The sequence below is a fragment of the Rutilus rutilus genome (genome assembly GCF_951802725.1).
Source record: "Rutilus rutilus genome assembly, chromosome: 3".
In the NCBI taxonomy this organism is placed as follows: Eukaryota; Metazoa; Chordata; class Actinopteri; order Cypriniformes; family Leuciscidae; genus Rutilus; species Rutilus rutilus.
The window spans coordinates 23,502,026-23,528,680 of record NC_140211.1 but is presented as its reverse complement, the minus strand read 5'-3'; the positions used below and the strand labels follow the sequence as shown (position 1 = coordinate 23,528,680).

At 37.8% G+C, this 26,655-nt stretch overlaps 1 protein-coding gene across 2 annotated transcripts in view; it reads left to right on the top strand.

Annotated features, from left to right (window-relative positions):
- The window catches only part of uacab (uveal autoantigen with coiled-coil domains and ankyrin repeats b), a 57,546-nt gene extending 34,823 nt beyond the window's left edge, over positions 1–22,723 (top strand). For both annotated transcript variants that reach the window (XM_084405537.1, XM_084405538.1), the window contains 17 exons: positions 3,978–4,066; positions 5,724–5,788; positions 7,929–7,986; positions 8,420–8,490; positions 8,684–8,790; positions 9,294–9,475; positions 10,622–10,659; positions 11,682–11,735; positions 11,983–12,090; positions 12,289–12,321; positions 13,955–14,053; positions 14,172–14,202; positions 14,390–14,439; positions 15,682–18,360; positions 18,456–18,608; positions 20,503–20,568; positions 20,851–22,723. In XM_084405537.1, the coding sequence (XP_084261663.1) occupies positions 3,978–4,066; positions 5,724–5,788; positions 7,929–7,986; positions 8,420–8,490; positions 8,684–8,790; positions 9,294–9,475; positions 10,622–10,659; positions 11,682–11,735; positions 11,983–12,090; positions 12,289–12,321; positions 13,955–14,053; positions 14,172–14,202; positions 14,390–14,439; positions 15,682–18,360; positions 18,456–18,608; positions 20,503–20,568; positions 20,851–20,922 (3,955 nt within the window). In that variant the 3' untranslated portion in view covers positions 20,923–22,723. The remainder of the gene's footprint in view (positions 1–3,977; positions 4,067–5,723; positions 5,789–7,928; positions 7,987–8,419; positions 8,491–8,683; positions 8,791–9,293; positions 9,476–10,621; positions 10,660–11,681; positions 11,736–11,982; positions 12,091–12,288; positions 12,322–13,954; positions 14,054–14,171; positions 14,203–14,389; positions 14,440–15,681; positions 18,361–18,455; positions 18,609–20,502; positions 20,569–20,850) is intronic.
- The last annotated feature ends 3,932 nt before the right edge of the window (positions 22,724–26,655 follow it).

Below are 26,655 nucleotides of genomic sequence, written 5' to 3'. Positions count from 1 at the left end.
AGGAAAATAATTATGTAATTTCTTGTCTTGAATATGATCTTCAACTAACCCGTTCAATATATTACACTGCTTTATCATGCAGCAGGCTGATTGTCACTTCATTGGCATGTCTTGCCCAAGGGTATTTATTTATGCATATATTTGCATTTGTTTATACTGTTGTTTGTTTTTATTTATGCTTTTATTTTTCACTTTTGTTTTATTATTAGTAATGATGATGATTAAAACTTTGAGTACATATAAGATCATTTAAAAAAAATTGGCACTTTCTTCAGTATTGGTTGTAGAGGTGTGTTTGAGAGCATATGATTGTGAACAACTTGAAATGCTTTGGTTTTTACAGAAATTGATTGGCACTGATAGGCCTATGTTTTTGTCCAATCTGGGCTGAGGCATTTTGTGCCTGACCAAGGGTTTAAGTTAAGATTGAAAACATGTGGTCAGAGAAGCTTGACCAGGCGCAGAACAGCATGGGCCTCCTGGGTTGGAAATGGGTCTTCAGTGAGTAAATCTATGCTTGTGTACACTGACTAAATTTAGGAGCTAGGTGTTTTTTTCCTTCCTAAACTGGCATGTTAACTGCTTATGTAATCTTCTGAAAGCTCCCAGTCCAGAGAGCTTTAGATGATGCCTCTTTATTTTGGGATGAATGCAAGAAAAGTATTTTAAGTTAGAGGTGATTCGCTGAACCCTCTTATTCAGTATCCCTGATTGATGTTTCACATTATTAAATGACCACACAGTAGACTTCAACACTGTCAGATCAATTGCGTCTTTTCCTGTTTTAGAAGCCAAGCTGGCCTCCCGTCCATCCCTGATGTTTTTACTGCTTTGACATGGTATATGTAGGGCATAGATGGACTCATTTCAGCTTGATTTAACCACAGCTTTGTTTCATTCCCTCATTTAGTTCATAAGATTCCCCTTTGGGTATTTTTGTCATAGTGTGAGATTCTTCTTGCTCGGTTGGGTGGAGATGAGCTTGACTTGTAATAAGGTGCTAGAATTTCTCAGGACTAAATCAAGTGCATTCGCCGCCGTCACAGTCGTCGAGTCGGCCTTAGTGTAACAGAGCTCAATTAATAAACACCAGCCTGTTATATGAAACATGCTTGTGGACGTCTGTGCATCCTAATGGCTGCCAAGTGACCTGAACATGAGCGTATGTAGCCTTTTTGTCTAGTAGTGGAATACACAGGTCACATGACTTTGGATTTGTGGAAATCCTCTGTTCATATATAGCAGGACCCCACATGCAGACTGCATCTCCAGCCTGTTATTTTCCTCACCAGTCAGAATAGCTCACAGGGAGGGCAGACCACAGGGCTTGTAGGGTGTAATACAGTAGTTCGGGTAGATAAATTGGTATCCTGCATTAGTAGAGCATTTTTGCCTTGTGGGCAGTTGGAAATGAGTAGATTTATGTATAAATAAGAGTATGGCATGAAATACACCTGGTTGACAGAGCTTGCTAATGGATGGTTAGTTCACAGGAAACATAGACTAAGCCTTCCTGCTGTGACCATGACTTTTGTTTCTTTAACACCCCCACTTTTGAAAATAGATTTATCCAAGATCTGTAATTAAAACTTGACAAGTGCCAAATGAGAGCACAATTGATTTTGATGAGTAAATAAGTTGACCGTAACTTTGTTAGGAACTGAAACAAAAATGGTAATATGCCCCTCGCTGATGTTAGTAAAGTGTCAGTCTATTACAGCTCACACATCTTCTAGTTTGTCAAAGATTACAATAGAAAATAACCAAATGTTACAATAGAAAAACAATGAAGTAATTCCTTTTAGCAAAAGGGATTTTTTTGTTGTTGTTGCTTTTTAACACTGTATATGACAGCTGAGAAGCAACATAAGTACATAAGTACAGGAAAAGACGGGGAAGGGAAATAGGTCTGAGACGTGGCCCTGACCTAGTCCTGACTCAAAACAGTGGTGTTATTGTTAACTAAACCTAAAACTATTAAACATTTCATTTTCGGGAATTGAAATTTGTACACAAAATATTAAATGAAAAACTTACTTTCGAACTTACATTAGAAATGCTGCCTTGGCAACTAACTGCAATAAATATTACAGAAATATATTGAAATGAAAACTGAAAATATAAATTTCAGTAAAAAAAAAAAAAAAAAAGTATAAATGCTGTAATAGTACAGTCTATACATAATACTAAAATAACAGGCCTCTAGGTCCCTAGAAGTACAACAGTTCTTTATTTGACCGTATTTGGGAGTAACACATGCCAGACTTATATTATTATATTATTAACAGATATATAATTTTTTATTTTTTTTTATATTATATTGGAAACCTAATGCAAAATGCATGACCAATAAGGAATATATATCACTAGTACATTATCTCAAATTTCTCTGGAAGATCCGAAGAGTTACTTAATGTTTTGCTGCAGCTAGAGGCTTTTAGTTACCAATGAGTCTTGTGTTCATTAAAGCATTCAAATTCCTAATGCGTTCCACATTTATAAGATATTCAGATGTTTTGAAATGTATTTTGCTGAACTGCAGAGATTCTGGTGAGACTGGTGGAGCATGCAAAAGTCTTGTTTTGAATTCAAACTGTCCCCCCACCCCACCTCTCTGGCACCTCTAAAAATACATAATGTATCTTGGAGCCACAGATATGCGAGTCAGCCAAGGAGTTGGAGCCAAGCTAGAATGACATGTCTGGGTCTTCATGACCATCTGAGCCCTTCAGTCTCTTCTAATCGCCAAGGGTCACTTACCGTAATAACAGCCACCTTCTTTACATATACCTAACGTTATTGCATTGAGTCGTTTTTAGCAATGAAATCATATTTGCAGGAACCTGCAAGCTGTGGCTCCCTTTTGGCTGGAAATTGTGCTTTTTAAAAAATGTTAATTTAGATTAAGTTAGAAAGAATCAAATGTAAGTTTATAGTAGTTGGGCAGATGTTGTTTTGATGGCTTACAAAAAAGCTATCATAACTAAGTTTCAAAAAGTGATTTGCACTAGGCATGTGAGAGTCACCCCATTGCTGAAACAGTATTAAAAACACACAATTATTTTTTATTTTTTATTTTTTTTATTTAACCTTTATTTAACCAGGTTATCACATTGAGATTTAAAACCTCTTTTCCAAGAGAGACCTGGCCAAGATGACAGTGTATTGACAGCGCACAGTAACAAATATAAACAACCAACACACATACATAAACAACCAACATTAGACTACTTAAAAATACATATTAAAAGCAGTGACAGCAATTTATAGCATCTATTTCCAGAGATTTCATATAGTGTTTAAATTGACCAAAAGAAATCAGATTTTGCAACTTCAAATCAATCTGCAATGTGTTCCATGCGGAGGTTCCATGCGTTCCAGTGTTCCTGCAATGTGTTCCATATTTTATGTCCTCAATTCTAATAATAAGTCAATTGCCACCCATCCATGTCTCCATGGGTGGTTGTTTGGGACTGTGTGTGGAGTTATCTACAACTTCACACGTCAAGCTTCAGGTCAGGGCCCTGTCTACATGTTTGACTCCTCACCATCAACATGGTCTTAAATAACACTTTTCAAAGAAAGGTGAACATCTGCACATCTATCTTTACAACATGTCTCAGAGGACATTCTCGCCTCTTAAACTGAGCTCAAAGTGCTGATTTTTATCCATTCTGAGTCTTACATGAATGTGAATCAGTTAAATAGAAACATCATCTTGCATCTAAAGCAGTTATAGACACTTTAAGCTACATGGCCAGCATTACAATAATGGAGGTATGTTAATGTGAGATGTATGAATAAGAAGTATGCTTATGTAATGTAAAGTGAAGGGTTTTGCATGCAGATGCATTTAAGGGGAGAGAGAGAGTTTCTCTTCTGATGGTAGTACTTTCCTCCTCTATAATGCTGATGACGGGTGTAAGAGCAGGCATCAATTTCCAGCATTTTCTGTTTTTCTCTTTCTTTTTCTCCAGGTTCCATCTTGCTGCCTCCAGAGGACATCTCGACTGCCTGAGTCTCATTCTCAATCATGGTGTGGATGTCACAGCCACGGATGCCACAGGTGAGGATGTTGCTCACCTAGATCATGAGTTGGTTTACCAGAGAACACGCATAATGCTAAAACATATCAGAGTCATTTTGTGTAAGAGTGTGAATTTCCTTAAAGGTATAGTTCACCCAAAAATGTTGTTGTACCAAACCAATAAGGCTTTCTTTCATCTTCAAGATATTTTGAATGAAACCTGAAAGATTTTTGTCCCTTCATTGAAAGTCTGTTCCACCAAAACTTTGACGATTTAAAAAGTTAGTGAAGAGATCGTAATAGTTTTAAGTTTTAAGCTTTTATTCACATTTAAACATTGATCAACACACTTGCATAGATAGAACACACCGAGTTTGGTAAACTGAAGCTTAAATATGCGGATGAGGTTTGTTCTCTTGTATCACACAAGCAAAAAAAAAGTACAGGAAGAGAGAGTGGGAACGTGACCCTAGTAGCAGGACTCAAAACAGTGGTGTTATTGTTAACGAAACCTGAAACTATTAAAAATGTCATTTTGGTAATTGAAATTTGTACATAAAATGTTAAATGAAAAAGTTACATTTCAAAAACTTAAACTAAAACTAGAAATGCTGCCTTGGTAACTAACTGCAATAATACACAAATATATTGAAATGAAACCTGAAAATATAATCAATCACTTTTTTTTTTTTTATAAATGCTGTAATAGTAAAGTCTATACATAATACTAAATTAACAGGCATCCAGGTCCATATAGAAGCACAACAATTCTTTATATGGCAGGATTTGGGAGTAACACACTACCCCATTTCTTAAAGGCCAAGACTTTTATATTATTTATTATTATTATTATTATTTTATATTATGTTGGAAACTAATGCAAAATGCATGACCAGTAAGGAATATATATCACTAGTACATTTTCTTAAAAGTTCATTTTAGACCCTGAATGCACACAGAAATTTCTCTGGAAGATAAGAATTTTTTTTTTGAGTTGAGTTACTTAATGTTCTGCTGCTGCTAGAGGGTTTTAGTTACCAATGAGTCTTGTGTTCATTAAATTAATTAATTAATCAGATATTCAAATGTTTTGAAATGGCTTTTGCTGAAAGGAGCTTCTGCAAGAACCAATGAGGTTCTCACATGTCAAGCAAATATAATTTAGCTTCCGTTTGCCATATTTGATGTGTTTATATGTGAATAAAGTGCCTATAATAAATCTGTTCATGGTATATAAAGTGGTCGTTTATTTAGAAGACTTGGATTGATCTTTTATTTGTATAGATCTCTTTTTTTAACATTTTGGTGGAATGGACCACATAAATCTGTTTTCATAGAAAAATATCTTTATTTGTGTTTCAAAGATGATTTTTTTGTTGTTGTTTTTTTGTTTGGAACAACGTGAGAGTGAATTTTCAGTTTTAGACGTTTTTTTATTATTTATTTTTAAATGTAAATGGTGAGAGAGAACCAGAGAGTGAAGAATTGTATTGACAAACAAGCCATAAATATGTCATTATCAACTGAAATCTATAGAAGAACTATTTTATGTAAAATGGGATTAATGTGGTGTGTTTTTGTTATACTCTCACTGTTGACATTTGTCTATACAAGCAGTTAAGATTGGTTTATCTGAAACACTTTTGTTACCTAATGGCTCCTATTTATTTATTGATTTGGTGTTTTGTTCCTGTAGGAAAAAATGCCTTACACCTGGCAGCCAGAAATGCCCAGTCATTGTGCGTGCAGAAACTACTCCAGGTAAAGCTGTTTTCACAGTCAACAGTTGAAAGTAGAGCATAGAAACTCAATGTATTTGTGTGCTCTCTTTTTTCTTTTAAGTCAGACAATTTCTGCTCTATTGTATCCTCTTTTTGATGTGGAGGAAAAATATTGAATCATATTTTGTAAGTGAATATGACTGTGATATGGACTTCAGAAAGGATAATTTGCAGTCTCCATTGTAGGGCTTTGCCAATACAAACATATATCAATGTGTCCCAATTCTTTTTCTCACTATATTGTCAATATTTCACGTCACAATTTATATTATAGTTATATATTTGCACGATTTACTTTGACTCGTATCATTCCCCGAAAATTCAAGCGCTTTCTAACCTATATCATTCAGTGCCATTAAAGCTGTACCTTTTGAGATGCAGTGCTGAAAAGTAAAGCAAACAATACAAGAGAAACACTCTTTCTGATATTGTGTTACATAGCAGTGTGTTGAATCATAACATACTGGTACATCGGTGCATTTGAGAAATATTAATATAAGTTAAGATAAGATTTATTTTATTTTAATATGTTTTAAAATAGAATTTATTTCTGTGATGCAAAGCTGAATTTTCAGCATCATTACTCCAGTCTTCAGTGTCACATGATCCTTCAGATATCTTTCTAAAATGCAGATTTAATGCTCAAGAAACATTTATTGTTATCAGTGTTAAAAACGGCTGTGCTGCTTAATATTTTTTTGTGGAAACCATAATATATATTTTTTAGGATTCTTTGAATATGCTTTTCAAAGGACATTTTTTTTTGTGACATTGTAAATGTCTTTACTATCACTTCTGATCAATTAAATGCATCCTTGCAGAATAAAAATATTAATTTATTTGAAAAAAAATGCTATTTAACTTTTGAACTGTTGTGTATGTATTATAATTGATGTATTGTATCATAGGACAATACCCAGCCCTGCTTCATTGTCACCTGTGTGTCAATGGAAAGGCAGCAAAAAGTTTGCAAACCTTTATTGCTATTGGCAAGCCTACTCCAGCCCACATGCTCATAAACAAAGTCAGTGCTTGTTTCACAAACTAATAAACTGACGACCTGAACTCAATTGCATAATGCTGAGCCTGACATTGTGATTATGGGACAATTATGCTGTTTGAAGGCAAATTGGGCTGAGCTTGTTTACAGATACGGGGCAAATTTGAATCAGTTATTCCACAAACACGTTTTGCAAGAGGGTAAAACTCAAGATAATTAAGATAGGAAATGATTCCTATCACTTGCTTGTTGATTACTCCAACAACAGCCCCTTTGTCGCAGTGATTTGTTGGTGTTAATTGCTTGTACCACAGGGAGCAAAATTAGAAAAGTCTGACTAGACTAATTATGTAAAAATAAATCTTAGTTAAAAAGTTTGTGTAACTCTTGTTTTTGAAATCACTGGTGCAACACCTTTAGCTGCCAGCTAAAGCGTAATCCACAATAATGCTCTGCCAGTGTTCTGACTGCGTAATGCTTATGCAGACAGGATTGAGTGGCTGGATGAGAGTATTTTCCGGGTGTCTGCAGTGTTGACAGGCTGCCCATACTATAACCTGCAGTCTATATTTCTAATGCCGTCATCATGTGCAATCTGAGCCTGGCTCCTAGAGCCCATCAGATAGAGTTACCCAGGACACAGTTAGCCAGCAGGACCATGTGACCTTGCTACTGGTTTTGGAGGCTGTTGCTAGAGTATAAGGGGTTTTTATAGTGACTGAAGTCAGAGGAGTTGTTTTTGTTATAGGTAGCAAAAAGCAGTACAGACAGTATTGGGCTTGAGAAAGTAGGACAGAGAGTGCAATATGAAAAAAAAAAAAAGATTTTAGAAATGAGGGCACAGAGAGTGGTGGGATACAGACCACTGAGGCCAGTATCTTAGCAACAGTCTCCTTTGATTGACCTGGTTTCTTGGGTTCTGAATCATTTCAAAGATTCAAACAAGAGTCTCACGCACCCGTGTCTTTCTGGTCCATTCTTTGGCTTTGTGTTCATATTTTTAAAAGAAATCAGTCATCAGGGATGTTTTTTTTAATGGTCATCCTCTGACCTTTTAAAGCTTAATAGCCATAAAATGTTGAATGGCCTTACAGCGTGTGACCAGTGTTTTGTGTTTCAGCACAATTGCCCAGTGGGAAATGTGGACCTGCAGGGAAGGACGGCCTTGCATGATGCTGGTAAGCAAAAAGCTTCGTACATTTTGAGGTTTTGTTGGAATTGAACTCTGCAGTCCTCTCTATTCAACCTGATTTGGGGGTTTCCCACTCCTTCCACTTTCCTTGCGTCTCCATTCCTCATTTTTAGTCCCTCCTTCAGTAAGTAGTGAATCAGAGGATGGAGGCAAGGGGTAGTGGATGAATGTTTGAAAGGGATTCTTTGAGGCAGAACCAGTCGAAATCAATAAGATGTAGTTCATGGAATTATTTTCCTTTTCTCGGAAGGCTTTCATGTAAAATTTAGAGCTCTTGCCCAATGGAAGGTTTGGTTTATTTATTCTTTTCTTTTTTTCTTTTCTTTTCTTTTTGAGTGTGATGTCAGATAAGTCTACTGAATCTAATTCAGATGCTTGGGGGAAATGGTTAGGAATATTATTATTGTTTGTCTTTCCAGTTATGGCCGGCTGCTCCTCCAGCGTGAAGCTGCTCTGTGACAGCGGGGCATCAGTTAATGCCAGCGACTTTGTGAGTTAATATGTGGCTTGTGGGATTTTTAATATACTGACAACGTTTTTATATTGTCGTCTTATTTTTTTCCTGGACAAATGTTCTGTATTTATTTCCCCTCAGATGTACTTTATCCTCAAATGTTCTCTCTGATTAGATTTTTCTGTTTGAGTTTATGCAAATGTACACTTTTATATGTGTGTGTTTGTAGGATGGTCGGACCCCATTAGTGCTTGCCACTCACATGTGTCATCCACACATCTGTCAGCTGCTGTTAGAACGAGGAAGTGACATCACAGTCAGAGACAAACAGAATAAGTAAATACTATCACATTCATATTTCTCTTTTCTTGTTTTTCTTGCCATGCATGCTTTATTCAGATATTGAATTCTCTGACTTCTTTTTATCTTTATCCAACTTAGTTTTAATGCAGTAGTTGGCAGTGGCACAGCCATTTAAAATGAATGTGCAAGACTTCTGGTGTCAGCCGCTACCAGTTATTTCATGCTGCTGTTTGCTATCATATTATTTTAATTTATTATCGTAATCATAAACACATTGGTTTGTTGCGCAAGCAGTTTTACTATTAACGGCATCTTGTTATTCATCCAGTTATTTACCTATCGCGGCTAATTAATCTGAAGTCTCGCACGTTCACAGGAGATGGCTTACTTTTGTGTTGACAAAACAAAGTGGATAGAAGGATATTAAAATGTTTTTGTTTTCTTGTTTTAATTTAGAGAAATTACAGATGCAACTTTAGTATTTTGATGTCATTGTCAGTCCTATTAAAGATGTGTTTGTGTCTTTGTTCACTCAGAACAGCGTTGATTCTGGGCTGTGAATATGCGTGTAAGGATGCTGTGGACGTTTTGTTGAAACATGGGGCTGATGTCACTGCTGTGGATGGTTTCGGCCACGACAGTTATCACTATGCTCGACTCAGCAAAAACCAGGAGCTTGTCTCTCTTGTCAAGAGTTACCTGGACAGTGCCTCAAAAGGTTTTGTTATGCTTCATGTTTTTATGAAATCTCTCTCTCCCATATGTAAGCAGCACTGTAGAGCAGTGCTCAAAAAAGAAAGGAATTAAATTGTGCCTCAACTGAATTGCCCCAACACTATTCAAAATTACTAACATGACATAAACTGAAATGGAAAATGTTGGTAAATGCATGAACAACAAGATTCACCAGCCAAAGACATAGAACGAACACCGGACCAAATATTGAATTAATATTAGCCATATTACAATAGTAACTGTTAACTGTGTCCAGAGATGTAAAGTCTGATTGAATGTACAATTTTATGGTATTTATTTTGTTATTTGCATCAGGTATTGTCATATCAGAACAGATAGTAGTCTGAAATCTAATATGCTGGACAGTCAGTGATGTAAATGAGAGAGAAAGCACAAAAGATTATAATGTAGTCCTTCATTGTAGATTTACGGACTGATAACCTTTTGGGTGATGTGTCCAGAATAAGCACTCCAAATAGCCATAATGGCAATAAACGAACAGAGCGAAAAGAAGTGATATGCCAAGCAATTTCTGACGATATTTGAACAATAGACCAGTTATCATTGTAACATATCACCTCATTACTTCCATTGTTCCATTCCATTATCCATTTCATTTAAGTGATGGGTTTTTATTTTCCAGTGTGTGAATGCTTTCTCTCACACATTTGAAACTTTTTACAGAGGCTGATGAAAATTTCTGCCATTGTTGGTGTAAATCAGTTGAATGCATTTTTTTGAGGTTTTTAAATTCTTCTTTCCCCTGCAGTTACTTTGTTGCATCATTTTTGATGTGAATAGGCCCTAACATATAGTAAGTTTATAGAGATCAAAGCTCCAAGAGCTTATGACGCACACTCTCTAAGTAGAGTGTAGAGCAGTGCCTTTTCAGCTTCCAGACTGAAAAGAAAAAGCTACTCATACATGTCATAGCTCATGAGGGGAAAAAAACATCTCAATCCTCCTCCTGTGTCTGGAAGCTGAAAAGAAAAAGATACTCATACATGTCATAGTTCATGAAAAAAAATGAAAAAAAAAAACATCTCAATCCTCCTGTGCACTTTTTTATTATTATTATTTCGGTTGCTCCATGAATTTCTAATAAATGATTACTCGTTTGTATTCACAGCAAAAGAAGCTGCCAAAATAGAACAGAAAAAGAGACAGGTATACACAGCATGTTCACCTTTGTTTTATTCTGAGCATCACCCTGTGGATGAGATTGTAAAAAAACACTTTACAGATTGTGCTCAATCACACAAGGTTAAAACTGTTTTTCCCCTTGCTGATTAACTTTTGTTAAGTGTCTTCGTTTTATCACCGACTCACTAATGGACTGATATACAGTATTTTTCCCCCACACACTGCACAGAGAAAGGCTGCCTTCATTCTCATTGTAATTTCACCGATGCCGTCTAGAGCAGTGAAACTGGAATTATACAAATGGGATTTATGATTAATGAGCTGAGAGGCTCTTTGTTTCTCTTTGTGTCATTTCAGCACTTATGCATCTATCATATTAATTGGAAAGTAACTATTTCAGGCTAATATAATTCCTTATCACATGCCAAATCTCAATGTCTTGACGCACTAATCTGACCCCACCTGCATTAGCGGCTGCAGTGCTGTAGCATTTTTTACACAATACTGCCAGCCAGTGTTCGATGAAAGTAAGGCAAAATAATTTTTTCTCTAAAACCATATCCAGTCATTTTTATAATTCAGCCACTTTTTAATGCACTAAGCAGTCATAATTTGAAAAATGCCTTGAAGTCATTAAATGTGCTGCAAAAAACTTAAGGTCAAGCTGTAATTATCAGGGATCATGATAGAAATAAACTGCAGCCACTCGTTTCTAACATTGGGGTTTGTCAGAAATGTATGAAGAGCAGCTATTTCTGCCCACAGAACAGTTTTGCATCTGAATAATAGTTTTCTCTAGTGTATAGAAAAAACATTAGCCCATCTGTTAGGACTAAAATTGTAACAATACAACATTTTATTGTTGTAAGTAGCATTTCTCAGACTCCTAACCACTCCACTGATTTACAAATATTTGTAAATCAGTGGAGTGGTTAGGAGTCTGAGAATTTTTTTTTTTTTTTTTTTGCTCTTACCAAGGACTGAAATTATGTATTATACCTGACCATTTTTGTTGGATTTATCATTTCATTTTCTGTCTGTGTCAGTTGCAGTCTGTGGAGATGGTCTCTGAAACCTCTAACCATGAGAAGATCATACAGGTGAGGGCCATTCAACTCTGACTGTTGCCAGTAAATTGTTCATCCTTTTGATGTTGTTGTTGTTGTTATAATTAGACCAGGACTTGTCTTATTATTCCATTTACATGTTCATTTACACATTCTTTTACCTGCATTTTTAGGGTTGTAAGACATCGATCCTAGACATTTTTTGTATTGCGAACTGTACATTTATTACAAATGAGTGGGCATTTAGTGACTCTGTGAATTGTGTACATGTGTTTTCTAGGACCTGGAGAAAAAGAATGAGAGCCAACAGGAATCTCTAAAGAAGTTCCACCAGGAACAGAGGACGCTGCTTGACAAAGTTAATATGCTTCAAAAACAACTCAGCCAGGTGTTTCTTCAGTCTTTTCATAATTGGCCAATTTATTTGCAAGTCTGCGCCTTACACAGGTGTTTTCAGCATTGAAGCCAAAATACTCTTCTGTATTTATCTGAGCAGGCAGTTTTGTATTTATATTGCAGTTGTTTTGCAGACGTCTTTTGTAATGCATGTTTTCTCTATCTCTCTTTCTTTCCTTTCCTTTTTCAGGAAAAGTCAACAGTGGAGGACATTCACAAGGAGGTATGTGTTGCGCTGGAAGAGACTTTCTTCTGTCCTAGTGTCATTGTCTATTCTTATCATCTATACCTGCAAATTAGTCTTAGAATTCGAAATTCGCTATTTTGAATCAAAATATGTCATTCATGTGAATCGTGTAGATCTGGTGTGTGTTTGTGTGTGTGGTGGGGGGGTTGGATTGTAAGCTCAATAAACCTCACAAGAGTCAGAAATGGGCTAATTTCCCAATTCCCATAGACGTCTCTCTCTTGCTGCCACAATCTTTTGTGGTGTGACAGAACACTGTGGCGCCTCAGTTCAAGCAAAGTGGCAGTGCGGAGCGCACATGAAGCGATCATCTCTTCCGCTTAAAGGAACACTCCACCGTTTTTTGAAATGGGGCTTATTCACCTTCTTTCCTACATTTAGATAGGTGGGCAAATGCATTTTTGTCTCAGTGCATGCATTGTTTTAGTTTGACAGGGTCGGCCCTAGCTTAGCTTAGCATAATGAATGGAATCCTTTGTTGCCAGCTAGCATGTCATGAGTAAAAGTAATATATAAAATAAAAAAACCCACCTAATTATTTCTTGTGGCCTGCGTATTCACAACAAGTACAAATAGTGATGCAGATTAACACTAGGCGATTTCCTATGCAGATATTGACTTGGGACTGTATTAGGGGGAAGCACAGGCGAAGCACTGCTACTTGGGTGCAGAGATATCATGCCCAAGTAGCAGTGCTTCGCCTGTGCTTCCCCCTAATATAGTCCTTAATATATAAGTCAATATCTGCCTAGGAAATCGCCTGGTGTTAATCTGCATCACTATTTGTACTCGTTGTGAATACGCAGGCCACAAGAAGTAATTAGTTTTTTTTTTTTTTTTTTTTATATCACTTTTACTCAGGACATGCTAGCTGGCAACAAAGGATTCCATTCATTATGCTAAGCTAAGCTAGCGCTGACCCTGTCAAACTAAAACAATGCATGCACTGAGACAAAAATGCATTTGCCCACCTATCTAAATGTAGGAAAGAAGGTGAATAAGCCCTATTTCAAAAAACGGTGGAGTGTTCCTTTAACTAGTTACAAGACGAAATAAACATGAATGAACATCAGAAGGTATATGTTGAAAGATACAGTAGGACTTATTGAAATCCGAATCACGTCACATGTAATCGCACAATTAGTTTCAACCGCGGAAAGCCGTCAATAAAACAGCTCTTAAACAATGTCATATAATGTCACATTTACCTCAGAAAATTCTATGTTAAAAAACGTTAGTCAGCAAGAAAAATTAACTTAAGAGATGAGCATTTTGCCATATATATGCACAATATTGCACATTCGTTGTATTTTTACCTGTTCTTCAATTAATGTATGTTTGATTATGTTTTATGACAGCCAACATTTTAAATATTTATATAAAAAAAATATTGTGCAAATGTTGTCTTTTCCCTTTATTTTCTTGTCAGAGTGCACCAGAATGCTTTGTTTACATGTTAAAATCACAAAAAATAAATAAAAATTCTCCTGGGGGAGAATGCCTCCTGACCACCCAACAACAATATAGTTTGTAACCATGTCACCTTTTCGGTTTAAGGTTGGGTGTGAGTTGCTGTTGAATATGCATGTGTATCTGTTTTGTACACCAGAGAGAGCAGCTGAAGCTTTTACTTTCTGCCAAAGAGAAGGAAGAAGGAGCTGAACTGAGGGCCATAGAGACTGTGAGAGTCCAGCAGCGGAGCCATTTGGTCAGTGAAAATCTTTGCAAGATGCTCATCAAGGGCTGCTGCTTGTTAACTCTAGATCCTGAAACTCATGATTAAAGTGATGAAATGATGAACAAATCTGCATGTTTTTATTTTACAGGGAGATTACCCTGGTCAGTCCGTGATCAAAGGTGATTTTGTCTTTTAAAATCTGGGTCTTTAGACTGTGATTAAGTACAGTATGACCTTGATGTTAGAGACATCAATATAAACTGTGCTGATGTTAAAATTATGTTAATTGTAGCGATGTCTAAAATGTCATATTTCTATAAGTACAGTCACATGTGTGTTTTCATTCTGGGTTCTTATTTTCTGCAGGAAAAGACAATGTACTAGTTCGACAGTCACACAGCTTGGACTCTGCTCAGGTGAATAAAAATTTCTTTAAATTCTTCTTAATCACCATAAATATATATAAAAAAATCTATATTATATATTAGCTATTTATATAACTAATATATCATTAACACCACCTCCAAAACAAACAATTAAAAAAATTGACTTTTTACTGAAACTACTGTGATTAAAATAGCTGAGCTTGTTCCAATATTCCAACCCTGGTCAATTGGTAATAAAATATGCGTGTATATCAAACATTGTCCATAAGTAAATATATACTTATAGATATATTAAGAAAGAGGGTAACACTTTTATGCATGAAACATGTATACCATGGACACTGTTAAGTAATTACTAATAAAATATTATAATTAATTGCTATAAAATAACAATCTGTAACATTCAGGTCTACAAAATGGTTACACAGTGCGTAAATGCAGTTTAATGTTTTACTCAGTATGTACTTGGGTTAATACCCAGGAACTAGTCAGTTCAGTCAGTGTACATACACAGACATTTATACGTCTGATTTCCCTCATGAAGTCCAACAACAACATCAGACTACAAGTGCAAATGCTTAAATGCAAAATCAAGAAATAATTCTAAAGGTTTGCTGAGCACGCACAAGGTTCCTAAGGTTTGGAATTTTACTTATGTTCACTAATGCAGCGAGCAGGCTGTCTATGTCAGCTGTGTTAAGCTTAGGAGAGGAAGTCAAATAAGTTGCTCTCTCTCATTTCATTTCAGAACCTCCATAGCCTTCAGCGTCAGACGGGCTTTATGATTTATTAGCACTTTTCTCTGAAGGGATATAATATACCTGGTTTCAGCTTTTGGGCAGATGTGATGGATGCAATTTTGTCACATAGCACCAGAGACGACTTTACTCTCACCTATGTTAGAGGTCACTACACGTTTTAAAAATATGAAAATATGCACCTGCTAAAGTAGGATCAGATGTTTGACTTGGGAAGTGGCCTAGATAAAGTTTTCTTTGAAAGTTTTAACCCCTTGTTATGAACCCATGTGAGAAAAAAGATGGGAGCCATTCCATCTTCTGTTCCTCAACAGAATGCCGGGCATGGATTTTTACAGCCTGGATTTCTTTTCTCTAATTTCTTGTTCTTTTAGTAATGAGGAGAAAGAAAGCTGTGAAAAATAAAAATTGTAGGCTCTTTCCTGTCTTTTCCCATTAAGCTTAGAATCCACTCAGTATTCTGACAGAATGTTTGTGTGCATAATAATGAATGTCCACTTGTGTTTGAATTCAGATCTTGCAGTCTACAGGACCATCTCGATCTTTGGCTCGACCTTTGGAGCTGTCTCGGCCGGTGGCTGGTGATCCTGAGTCACCTCGACAGGAGCTTGAATGTGTCCGCCGACAGCAAGAGGCTGCACAAGAGGAGGTCGGCCGCCTCCAAAAGGCTCTAGCATGCAGGTCCCAGGAGTGCGAGGAGCTGACCAGGAAGTGTGAGGCCATCAAACGTGAGTCAGACCAGCAGGTACATGAGCTGGAGGAAGCCATGGGAGATGTGCAGAAGCGAATGATAGACTCTGAGGCAAAGGTGAAACAGCTTCAGGCTCATGTGGTGGCGGTGAAGGATCATCTCAATAACCAGGTTGTTGATGACCTCAAAGCACAGCTGAATGAGATGAAGGCAAAATATGAGGGAGCTTCTACCGAGGTTGGACGGGTCAGGAACCATTTGAAGCAGAGTGAGAAAGCATTGGAGGAGTATAAAAAAAGTGAAGGACTTCTGGCTGTGGAGGTTGAGAGGCTCACTGCAGAGCTGAGTGCAATGCAAGAGGACCATAAAGTCATGGAGGAGACGCTCTTAAACATGGAGGGTCAAGTGAAGACTTCAGAGGTCAGGTTGACGTCAATGGTTCCCGGAGAGAAGTTTGACAACATGAAGAACCTCCTCACCAATGCTGTGGATGAGAAGGAGCTACAGTTGGCTGAGTTAAGGGAAGATTATGACCGTGTGCTGGAGGAAGTGGCAGAGCTCCACCGTGTAATGGACGACAGACAAACTGTCCCCTTGCAAGAGCATGAGCGAGTCCGGGCTGCTCTGGAGGAGCAAAGCTTAACCCTGAAGAAGAAACTTGCTGATGTCACTGTAAAGTGTCAGTCATTAATATGTGAAGTGGAGGAGGGTGAAGATGAGAGAGAACTACTCAGAGAGGAGCTGCAGGAACTCGGCAACAATCTGAAGACCAAGTCTGTGACCTTAGAAAACCACGAGGAGGTGAAGAGGTCTATGGGACTCGCTGTGGAGGAGTTGAGGATTAGGTTAACAGAGGAGACGGAGAGGAGCAAGCATGCTGAGGAGCAGCTACAGAGGCTACAGGAGGAGAAGACCTCTCTCTGTGAGAACATTACCAACCTGAAGAGCACGTACATCCCCTGTGAACGTTATGAGAGCGAGATAGCTGCACTCACAGAACGCAACACAGATCTGGAAGGAGATCTTAATAACCTTCAAGATCAGTACCAGGAGAAAGTCAATGAAATTGAGATTTTGGCAGCTGAAAAAGCAACACTGAAGCAGAACTTTGACATTGAGTTTGTCACAAAGAATGAGTATGAGAGTGTGCAGATGGTGTTAGATGAGGCTTTGGAGAAAGCTAAGATTGAAATCGCAAAGTTGGAGGGTTATTGTAGAGTTCGGGATGAGGAGTTACAGACGGCGAAAGAAGGAAATGCTAGGTTGAAAGAAGAGTTTGAGAATGTGCAGACCAAGTTAGCAAATGACTATATCAGCCTTGTGGAACATGAGATATTCAAAAGCACAATGAGCAAAGCGTTATCAGAAGCAGAGGGACAAGCTAGAGATGCCTACTCAAAGTACCAGTGTGCTCAAGAGAACGCATCAAAACTACACGAGGAAATCGAAGCACAGAAGAAAGAGTTGGATACTATTCATGAGGCATTGCAGTTGAAGTTTGTGCCATTGACTGCTATGGAGGAAAAAGAAATGTATTTTAACACCACTTTGAAGGACTTAGCAGATAAACTTGCTGAACTGCAGGGGATGTACAATGATGAAAAGACCAAAGGGGAAAGCCAAAGGCTAGAGAATGAAAAATTGAAAGAAGAGATGGCGCCTCTGCAGCAAAAACTTCAGATGGGGCTTGTGTCCCACGAGAAGTACAAAGAAGTGGAGGACCGCTGCAAGAGCCAGGGGGAGGAGCTGAGTCTAAAGTTGGTGGAGCTGGAGCAGCAATATAAAGAGGTTACGATCCAGAGAGCTGAACTAGAGGAGCAAAACGCCTTGTGCAACTCTGAGATCCAGAGTCTCCAGAAGAAACTGAACAGTGAGTATATCCATCTGGATCAGTTTGAGGCCATGCAGAGCTCTCTGAGTGGGAGCCTGCAGGAGGCGCAAAAGGAGTGCGAGGGCTTACAGGAAGCTCATAAACTGGAAGTCCAGCGTGTTCATGAACTAGAGAAACAACTCCAGAGTCAGAGCTGTGATGAGACCCAGTATAGCCAGGTTAAAGAGGCTCTTGAGCATGAGGTCAACAAGCTTCGCTTGGCACTGCAGGACGAGGAAGAAACCAGCGCGCAGAGGGCTGAGGATGTAGCCACTCTGCAGACTGAGCTCCTCAGAGCCACACACGCTCTCGATGACCTCCGCAGCTATGAAGAACAGGTGACCGAGCTCAGAGCTGAAAAGCACAAGCTTGAGGAGAAGGTTTGTGAACTTGGTGACCGGCTGTCAGGACTGGATGAGCAATATGAGGATCTGTACAGGGAAACAACCCAGGCCAGGGATGGTGAAAAGAGGGCGAGAGCTGAAACCGAGGCCCTGCAGATGAAAAGCACCTCCATTGAGAAGGAGATCAGAGATCTGAAAGAGAGATATGAGGAATCGCTCCGCACCATTGGAGAACTACAGAAGAGGATTCAAGCGTCTTCAGAGCAGACTGAGCTTAAAGACAAAAGGGTGAGAAGGTTATACTCATTTGATATAAATGAAGTGTTTTTTCGATAAGTGCCTGATATTTTGTCTGATTATAAGCAAGGCGTTCTCTGTTTCAGATCACAGAACTGTTGGCAGATGTTGAAAGGCTGAAACAGGCTCTGAATGGCTTATCCCAGCTGGCTTATGCTGGCAACACTCCCAACAAGAGACAGACTCAACACATTGACACACTCCAAGCCCAGGTCAAGAGCCTCCAGCAGCAGCTGGCTGTGAGTAGCTGTGTTCATATGCACATACCGATGGATTTGTTTGCCCTCAGATATTACATGCCATCACCTTGGACTGTAAAATACACCCACTTACTAACTGACTTGCGTATATAATACAAATATAATATAAATCATAATCATAATATTTAAAAAAAAACTGGGAGTGATGGAATGGACTGAGGGACTGATTTCTTTCTCCCTCAGGTTATTTCAGCAGTAATTGGATTATATTATTAAGAAGTCTTCCAAGATTTGGTGTTATACTGAATTAAATGGTCTCCTTTTACTTATAGCTAGGGTAGGGTAGGGCTATACTTGTTGAAACTCTCTTCCTCATAGCAATTAATAATAGAAGTGGTCTAAATATAAAAGAAATGACATATCTTCTGTGGGAGTCTCCCAAAATATGTTCGTCCAATCATTGCATTCCATCCAAATGCAATAATAGGATGTCTTACCTGCCTGTCAACATATGCATTTCCATACCTCCACGCTCCCTGATCTCGCAGACATTACATGTCATCAGTGCGTTCCGTAAGGCTATGCAGAGTTGTAGACAGACAGTCACTGAGCGCCGGAAAGAAACAGCATCCACCTTTACAGTTCCTCATGAACCAAAACAACAAGCTTATGCCAAGTTCATGCCATGTCGTAATAACTGACCGTCCGAGGACGTATGCGTTTCTATGGCAACACTATCAATGCCGAAATGAATCCGCAGCAGTCAGGTGGTACAAGTCAGCGCTCTTTAAGTTGTTTACAGTCTAATCTTAATGAACCAACAGCAGCTTTTATACTCGAGTGGAGATTGGAGAAGCGAAGCATTTGAGTCACGCACAGACCACACACTATGCATCTCCGATTGAAGACCGGGACTTAAAGCGTAACTCTCGCCAAAATGCAACCTAGGGTCTTTTTGTTAATCTATCCGAGGCAAACTTTCGTTTAAAAGCATAATTAGAATAGAACATTTTTAAGTTTGACCGTATTTTCATTTTTGGTCAAATTGCCTTTTGAATGGGAGTGCTAGGGGCTATCATTAGTATGATAGCATCAGAATCACTATTTTTAAAACACTAAGAAGGCTTGAGTCGACACAACATGAAGCTTTGCTCAAAGTATCACCAGGGGCTCTACACATGAACTCAAGCATTGAGAACATTGTTTGTGTACACAGAGTTTACTAAAAAGAAAGATTTTGAACAACCCACTGCAGCTGTTGTTGTTTCCGTCCGCCGCCATTTTGTCAGTCAAAAATAGTCGATCTCCTGTGTTTTAAAAATAGCGAAACCAAAGCAATTTGAAAGCAATTTGACTGAAAACGAAAATACGGTCAAACTTAAAAGTGCCGTTTCCATTCTAATTATGCTTTTAAACGAAAGTTTGCTTTGGGTAGATTAACAAAAAGACCCTAGGTTGCATTTTGGCGAGAGTTACACTTTAATCTTTAATCTAAACAATAAAGAGGTTTTATGCTCAGGTGGAAACTTCATAGTGAAATGCCCTGCACAATTAATTCCATAATGAAACATGTTACCTATTGTTTGTTGCTTTTTCTCTGTTTTTCTCTATTATCTCTATTGAGTTGGCTATGGACCTAAATAATGTAAATGTTATTGCTTTGGTCTTTAAATACAGGAAAAAAATACATTAACGAAAAAAGTTGTCTGACCCCTGATGTAGGTTTAGATGAACCCAATGTGTCCCATCCCCCCTCCTTTACTTTCATGTTATGTTTGTGTACATGTGTGTGTCAGCTCAGTTGCTTAGTATTTTGTGTTACTGAGGGTGCATTGTGTTTACAAACACATTGACCATCTAACCTTGCAAGATCTTATTATATAACGCATGTAAAACACTGCCTGATATGTCCTGTCTTTTTCCATCTAAACAGGACGCTGAGAGGCAACATAGAGAAGTTGTTTCAATTTATCGAACTCATCTTCTCAGTGCAGCACAGGTAATTGTATATGAATGTGTGTTGAGTGTGAAGGTTTCTTTTCTTTTGCAGTAGCATTTCCTTATATTTTGCTCCTATAACAAGGCCATTCATACCTCTTAGGTATATTATAGCGCATGGTCTTCTGTGTACCACAGATGACATACAGAGATCAACAGTACTATTATAGTAAGACATTATAAAAGTGTACAGGTCATAGCATGTAGTTGCATAGACGTTTCTGGATGCAATTCTGAAGATGGATTTATCCTGACTGAACACCTGTGACTTGTTTTCTTTCAGGGTCACATGGATGAAGATGTCCAAGCTGCCTTACTGCAGATCATTCGAATGAGACAAGGTTTTGTGTGTTGAAGTCAACACACCGAGACCACACTGACTCCAATTCATCATTCACACAGTAACCTCCCATTCAGCTCAGTGCAGTTTTATACTGCTCTGGAGCACTTCACTCAGAAAGTCAAGTTTTGTAATGTTTGATATGTTCTGATTAGGTTCGGTGTTGTATGTTCTAACGGTATGAAATATAGTATCTGTATTATTGATTTGCCTAGTGACCGTACTAAATATAGCACTAGGGATAACTAAACTCATAAAAAAACACATAAATCATAAACATGAGAGGCAATGGATGATTATTTAATCATAATTAAGCATATTGGCTCAACTATGTATGTTGTTGCTACATGCTATAGAGTCAATCAGAAGTACAGGATGTAGTGAAGATGTAAACTGCACATTCAGTGATTGAGTCTCATGTACCTCCTTATTTCATGTTGAAATAACCTAACTACAGTTTAAAGAAGAACATTCCCTCCCTCCACGCTTTTAGCCTCGATCTAAGCTACGTGTGTGGTGTATTAATAAGGGACGCATCCCTTTAGAGAGATTTTAACATGCTGTTTCAGTCCAGCATTACTGTCCACTGCAATGGTTAAAGTAATGATCTGGTTAGGGGAAATAGATCTTTCAACACTAGGGAAATTAGCTTTAAGGCTTTAGTGGAGTGGTGGGCACAGAGGCATTTCCTGGGCCGTCTGTGTTTTATGAAATGCCAGTGGCATAGTGGTTGAATATCCTGCAATCCTGCACAGTAATAATATTACTTTTTTTTTTTATCGCATGTAAAGCTTATGCTCATACAGTGTACAGTAACAGCACAGTACCACAGTAAAAATCATTGGTACACTTGTTTTGGAGGGTCCCAAAATTGTTATAGTCCAAAGACATAATGAAAGATCAGAGCACATTACTGCAGCTTCATCTTACACGTATCTTTTGCAGTTTTGACCGGGCATATGTCCATAAACTGGATCATTTGTTTCAAATGCGTGTGATGTATTTGAGTCAGTGAGTGTCTAATTGGGTTGGGTGATATAGGATGGAGTAGGTCTTTAATAAAGTGTTTATGTAAAATTGCTTTGCTTCTGCAGTGACAACAGCAGACCACATCTCATGGATGATCGAATGAGCAAAGCATTTAACACTGAGGACTTTCATAACACTCCATCCTTCATGTTCCTGTATCCTGGCTGATATCGCCATCTAGTGGTGTGACTTGGCTGGCCAAGTTTGATGTGTGCTTTTGTGTAGAAGAATGTGATGCATTTAGGAATTCTCCCTTTTGACGCTTTCCAAATCTGATATATCACCTTTTACATGGCTTTGTACTACTTTTGATTAATGAACACCATGTTTGTGGTAACTATTACAGAATTCAGCAGGACTGGAATGGAAAGGCACAATAATCTGCTCAGGTTTCAGAACATGACTGTAGACTGACACACTTTATACTTTGTGCATCTGTTTTTTTTCCCCCTTCTAAACTGTCATTTTTAAGTCAAATTATCCTTTGAGTTTCCAATCAGATATTCTAAAACGAATTAGAGCTTTTCAGTATTCATTTGATTTATTTTAAAAACACCACTGTAGTGCCGTTTGGTTTGATTGGAATTAACTGATGCTGTTGGTTCTCCTTTTCGGGAATGACTAATTGTAATGGTTTCATTATTTATTAGTATTACATTCTAACTGCTATTATGATTATCAGTTAGTCTGTGCATTTCCTTCATGGACATTTTCTCTCCTTTTTTTCCCTTTTTGTTTTGCAGAATTTTGAGTCTAACATCAATAAAAGTGCCTCTTTTAGACTAAACTGGCTCTGTGCAAATGAAAAAGATTAATCCAAGCAGTCTCGTAGTGTCATGAGGTGAACCTTGCCTTTGGCAGGCCTTTCCAGCCCCGAAGTGAACGCACGTGTTGTTACTTTAAATCCAATCAGATCAAGATTGAGAGCTTTTTTCCTCATGTGGTTTGCATTGATTTGTACCTTTAGTGTTTAAGTCTTTTTGGTTTTTTCTTCCCATAAAGGTCATAGTTTTTCTTATTAAATTAAGGTCAGAGTAAAAATGTTATCACTCCAACATAATCATTTTTGTTTTCCCCTCTTAGTTTTTACAATGTGCTTTAGTAAGTCACTATAGTCTGTCATTTTATGTAGTCTCAGTCACTTATGTAAGAATGTAATTTTCTAAAGCTCTAAACTCATCCCACACCTAATTAATTTCACATTTTTGTATATTTGATTGCTTAAATGACTCTCCCCCTTCCTTAGCAGTGTATAGTTTTTATGAGTCTGTTATTTGTGGCCTGCCCTGCATAAGCTGTTCTCAGCAATTATGGCAAATACAATTCAATCTGTTCGGAGCTTTCCCTTTAATCTCATTTCCAGGACCATAAGCAGAACCAGACATCCTCCCATCACTCCCCTCTCTTTCCCTTTCTCTCTACCATTAATCATGTCCATAAGGATCACAGTGTAACCCTGTCGTTTAGCTCGCCCCCTGGTAGGTGGTGGTGGGGGTGGGGGGTTGCTTTAATGTGGTTAGTTGTTCACTCGGTAGTCTCTGTGTCGTGATTCAAGCTTGCTTTTACTGCAGAGCCCTCCACGTGTCATGAATGATTTTCTCCTTTTTTATCTTTCTTGCACGTCTTTTCTGTCCTTTTTTTTTTTTTTTTTTGATATCTGGATCTGAAGGTTTTTTTACCTTCCCTTTTAATAGTTTAACAAATGCAGATGTGCACAACATCCCGGTTTGGTCTCTGTGCTTTCTGGATTAGTACCTTTAAAAGAATGTCATGGAAAAAAAACCCCATCTTTTCTCATTAGCCACCCTGGATCGGTCACCTCCGCTCACCCCTTTAATGTTTTTGAAGAGGTCCCTGCACTTTGTTGCCTCAATAAAGTTCATTTATAGGATAACAGGGCTCTGGAGGACACATGGGGCTGATTTCGACTAGATGGATTCAACATGTCTCCTGCCCAGCTCCTCTCTGATCCTTGCCATGTGATCCGTGCCTCCCTGACCTCATCATCCATCATCTAACACCTGGGATGAGGGGAAAAAAAATAAGAGACTCTTTTATTTTGTAGGATTTATTGGCTGGCCACTGGAGAGACTACCACCGCCAGGCCGAGGCTCTCTCCATCCGTGGTTGAGTTTTCATGCACGAGGGAAGACCATAGAGTTGTGTTCTGCACATTTTGGCCTCTAGATCTTCCTTCTGAACAAGTTTTACCTCCATAAAATTGTTTGAGGGTGAGGTGGGTTTGTTTAGATCACACAGGTACAAAAACTTGATACCGCTGAGTACATTTCAAACAGACCGCGAGGTAATTGTGCAGGGGTGTTGTACTCCAAAGTTGAAATTTTAAACTGCCCATTTAAACGGTTACATCTGAGCTCATTGTTGTTCTTTTTCCCTCATTAGCTCTCGGTTAACCACTAATGCCTTGTGTATCAACTCATTTTTACTTTCTCCCCCTTTTCCGGTCAAACAAGAAACATGTGGTCGTCCTCTCTTCCAAGCTCAACCTCTTAATAATCCCCAGGCCTCGATGGAAAATCGACTGCATTCACATGTCTGCTAAGAGCTGACACATGGGGCTGTGTCCGTGGTTTAACAGAATAAGCATGCGGAATTGATGGTTGGCTGCTTGGAAATAGTGCTGCAACTAATGTATTTTCTAGAAGTTTTTTTATTTTTTTTTTACGCATTTGGTTTTGTCTGCTTTTCTTGCTCTGTGGTGCAGGGCTGTGGTAGCCTACTCTACAAGCTTGTTAAGAGGTAAATTGAGGGGAAAGGTGAGGAGAGCGTTATGTTTTCCCTTTTTGCCTGTCTTTGCTATACTTTCATTTTGTTAAGGACCTCAACTGGTTGACAGTCTGAAGTCACAGAAGAAAACATTAAGTCCAGACTTAAAAAGAATTGATAAATAATGGTCTAGGAACTAATTTGTAAGAGTCTTTATAATAGAAAAGCACCGATATTAAATATATACTAATAAGCTGAAAACTGATAAATACTAGATATTAATCTTAATATTTATACTTGCAAGTGTAAAATATAAACTTTGTACTTGTAACAGGTGGCTTTATATAGAGCGCATGAAAATGAAGAATGCAAGGAAATTCTAAAAAAATTCAATAATCCACAGGAGACAGGGTGGTACCTTTTTTCTGAGATTGTAAATATGAAAACAGGATAATTGAGCTTGCACTATTAAACAGTATGTAATATTGAAGGAGATTTCTTATTACTTTTATTATTAACATTTATTATTATCAATGTTGTAAACAGTAGCTTTATGTTCTTTGTTGAAAAGAAAATGTAATAGAACAGAATTCATTCTAAATGGATAAATCTTTTATCAAAAACATTATACATTTCTTTACTAACACGTTTGATCAATTAACCCCTTCCTCATCACCCCCAATTTTGGCAAGTGCTGCATACATGAAATGCCCAAAATAAAAAGGTTACTGCTCATAAGTAATTCTGAATAGAAACATAACACACATACATTTAGAAAGCCAACCCTTGAGAGTTTATAGTTCAAGACTCAAAATTAACATTGAGATATATAAGCTCAAACATATTTTGAACTAAAATAATCTGGGATCACCAGTGATCCCTGACAGGTAGTAAATGTGCTCTCACTAAATAAAAAAAATATTATTAAAAATCATACTAATTTTTGAACTGTGAGTTTATATAAAATGTATACACACATTATTGATAAATTAAAAAAGTTTCTAATATAGTTTTATAACCAATATGCTTCTGATATATTGTGCATCTGCAGTGTATATGTATACTTCTATATTGCTTGTGGTAACCATATACTGCCAATGACTTTTATTGTCATTGAACTAATGAACCAAAACGCTTTCTTGCTGATCATCCTCTACTGATTTGCGTTAGCTTGTCTTTTCATTTTGCAGTCCTTTGCACCCAGCTCTCAGTGTTTACTTCCTTCATTTAATACCTCCGGCAGGGTGAAGGTGCGGTTATAGAGGTGTTTGAAATGGTTAATGTTCCTGGAGAGTTTCCTGCTAGCAGACCATAAGGTATTAGTTTATTCATTACTCATTAGGCTCACAGTCAAAGTGCTTTAGGCAAAAATCAGGGTTGTGACTGTCGATCATTAGCGTTGAAAATGTGCGTTTGTTAGACAAAGCCGCAGTCACACAATCCAATTAAGACATGAAAGCCCCCGTCTCCTAGGAAGGAATTCACAATACATAAACAGGCTGTAAAGTGGAAAATTACATCTGCATTTGTTTCTTTTCTTGAAATTCAGCCACATTTGGTAAACTTTAACAAACCCTTGTTGAACAATTTGAAAAAAAAAAAAAAAGGATAGCTAAATTAATACCATGTGTTTTGAGAGCTACACAAGGCTTTATTGTAGTGTTAAGTTAAAGGGACAAGCTTGCCTAAAGTGAGAGTTTGGTAGATTTTAACAAGCAAGAACATTCTAATCACTTTGAATTTGTGTTTTTTGTTGTTGTTTTTTATAACCAAATTTACCTTGAAATTTTAGATTTAAAGATCTTTCCATAAAAACTGTCTTACCTGCTTTTATAACAGATATTTACTATAAAACGTGTTTAATCAAGACCAGGCTCTTTTGATGTTGGAATGAGTGTAAGTGTAAGTAGCCTTCATCTCGCTTTTTTCTTGATGTTAATTAAATTGCTTTTTACTCTTCTTATAAGGCAAGGTATTGGATTAATGGCTTTA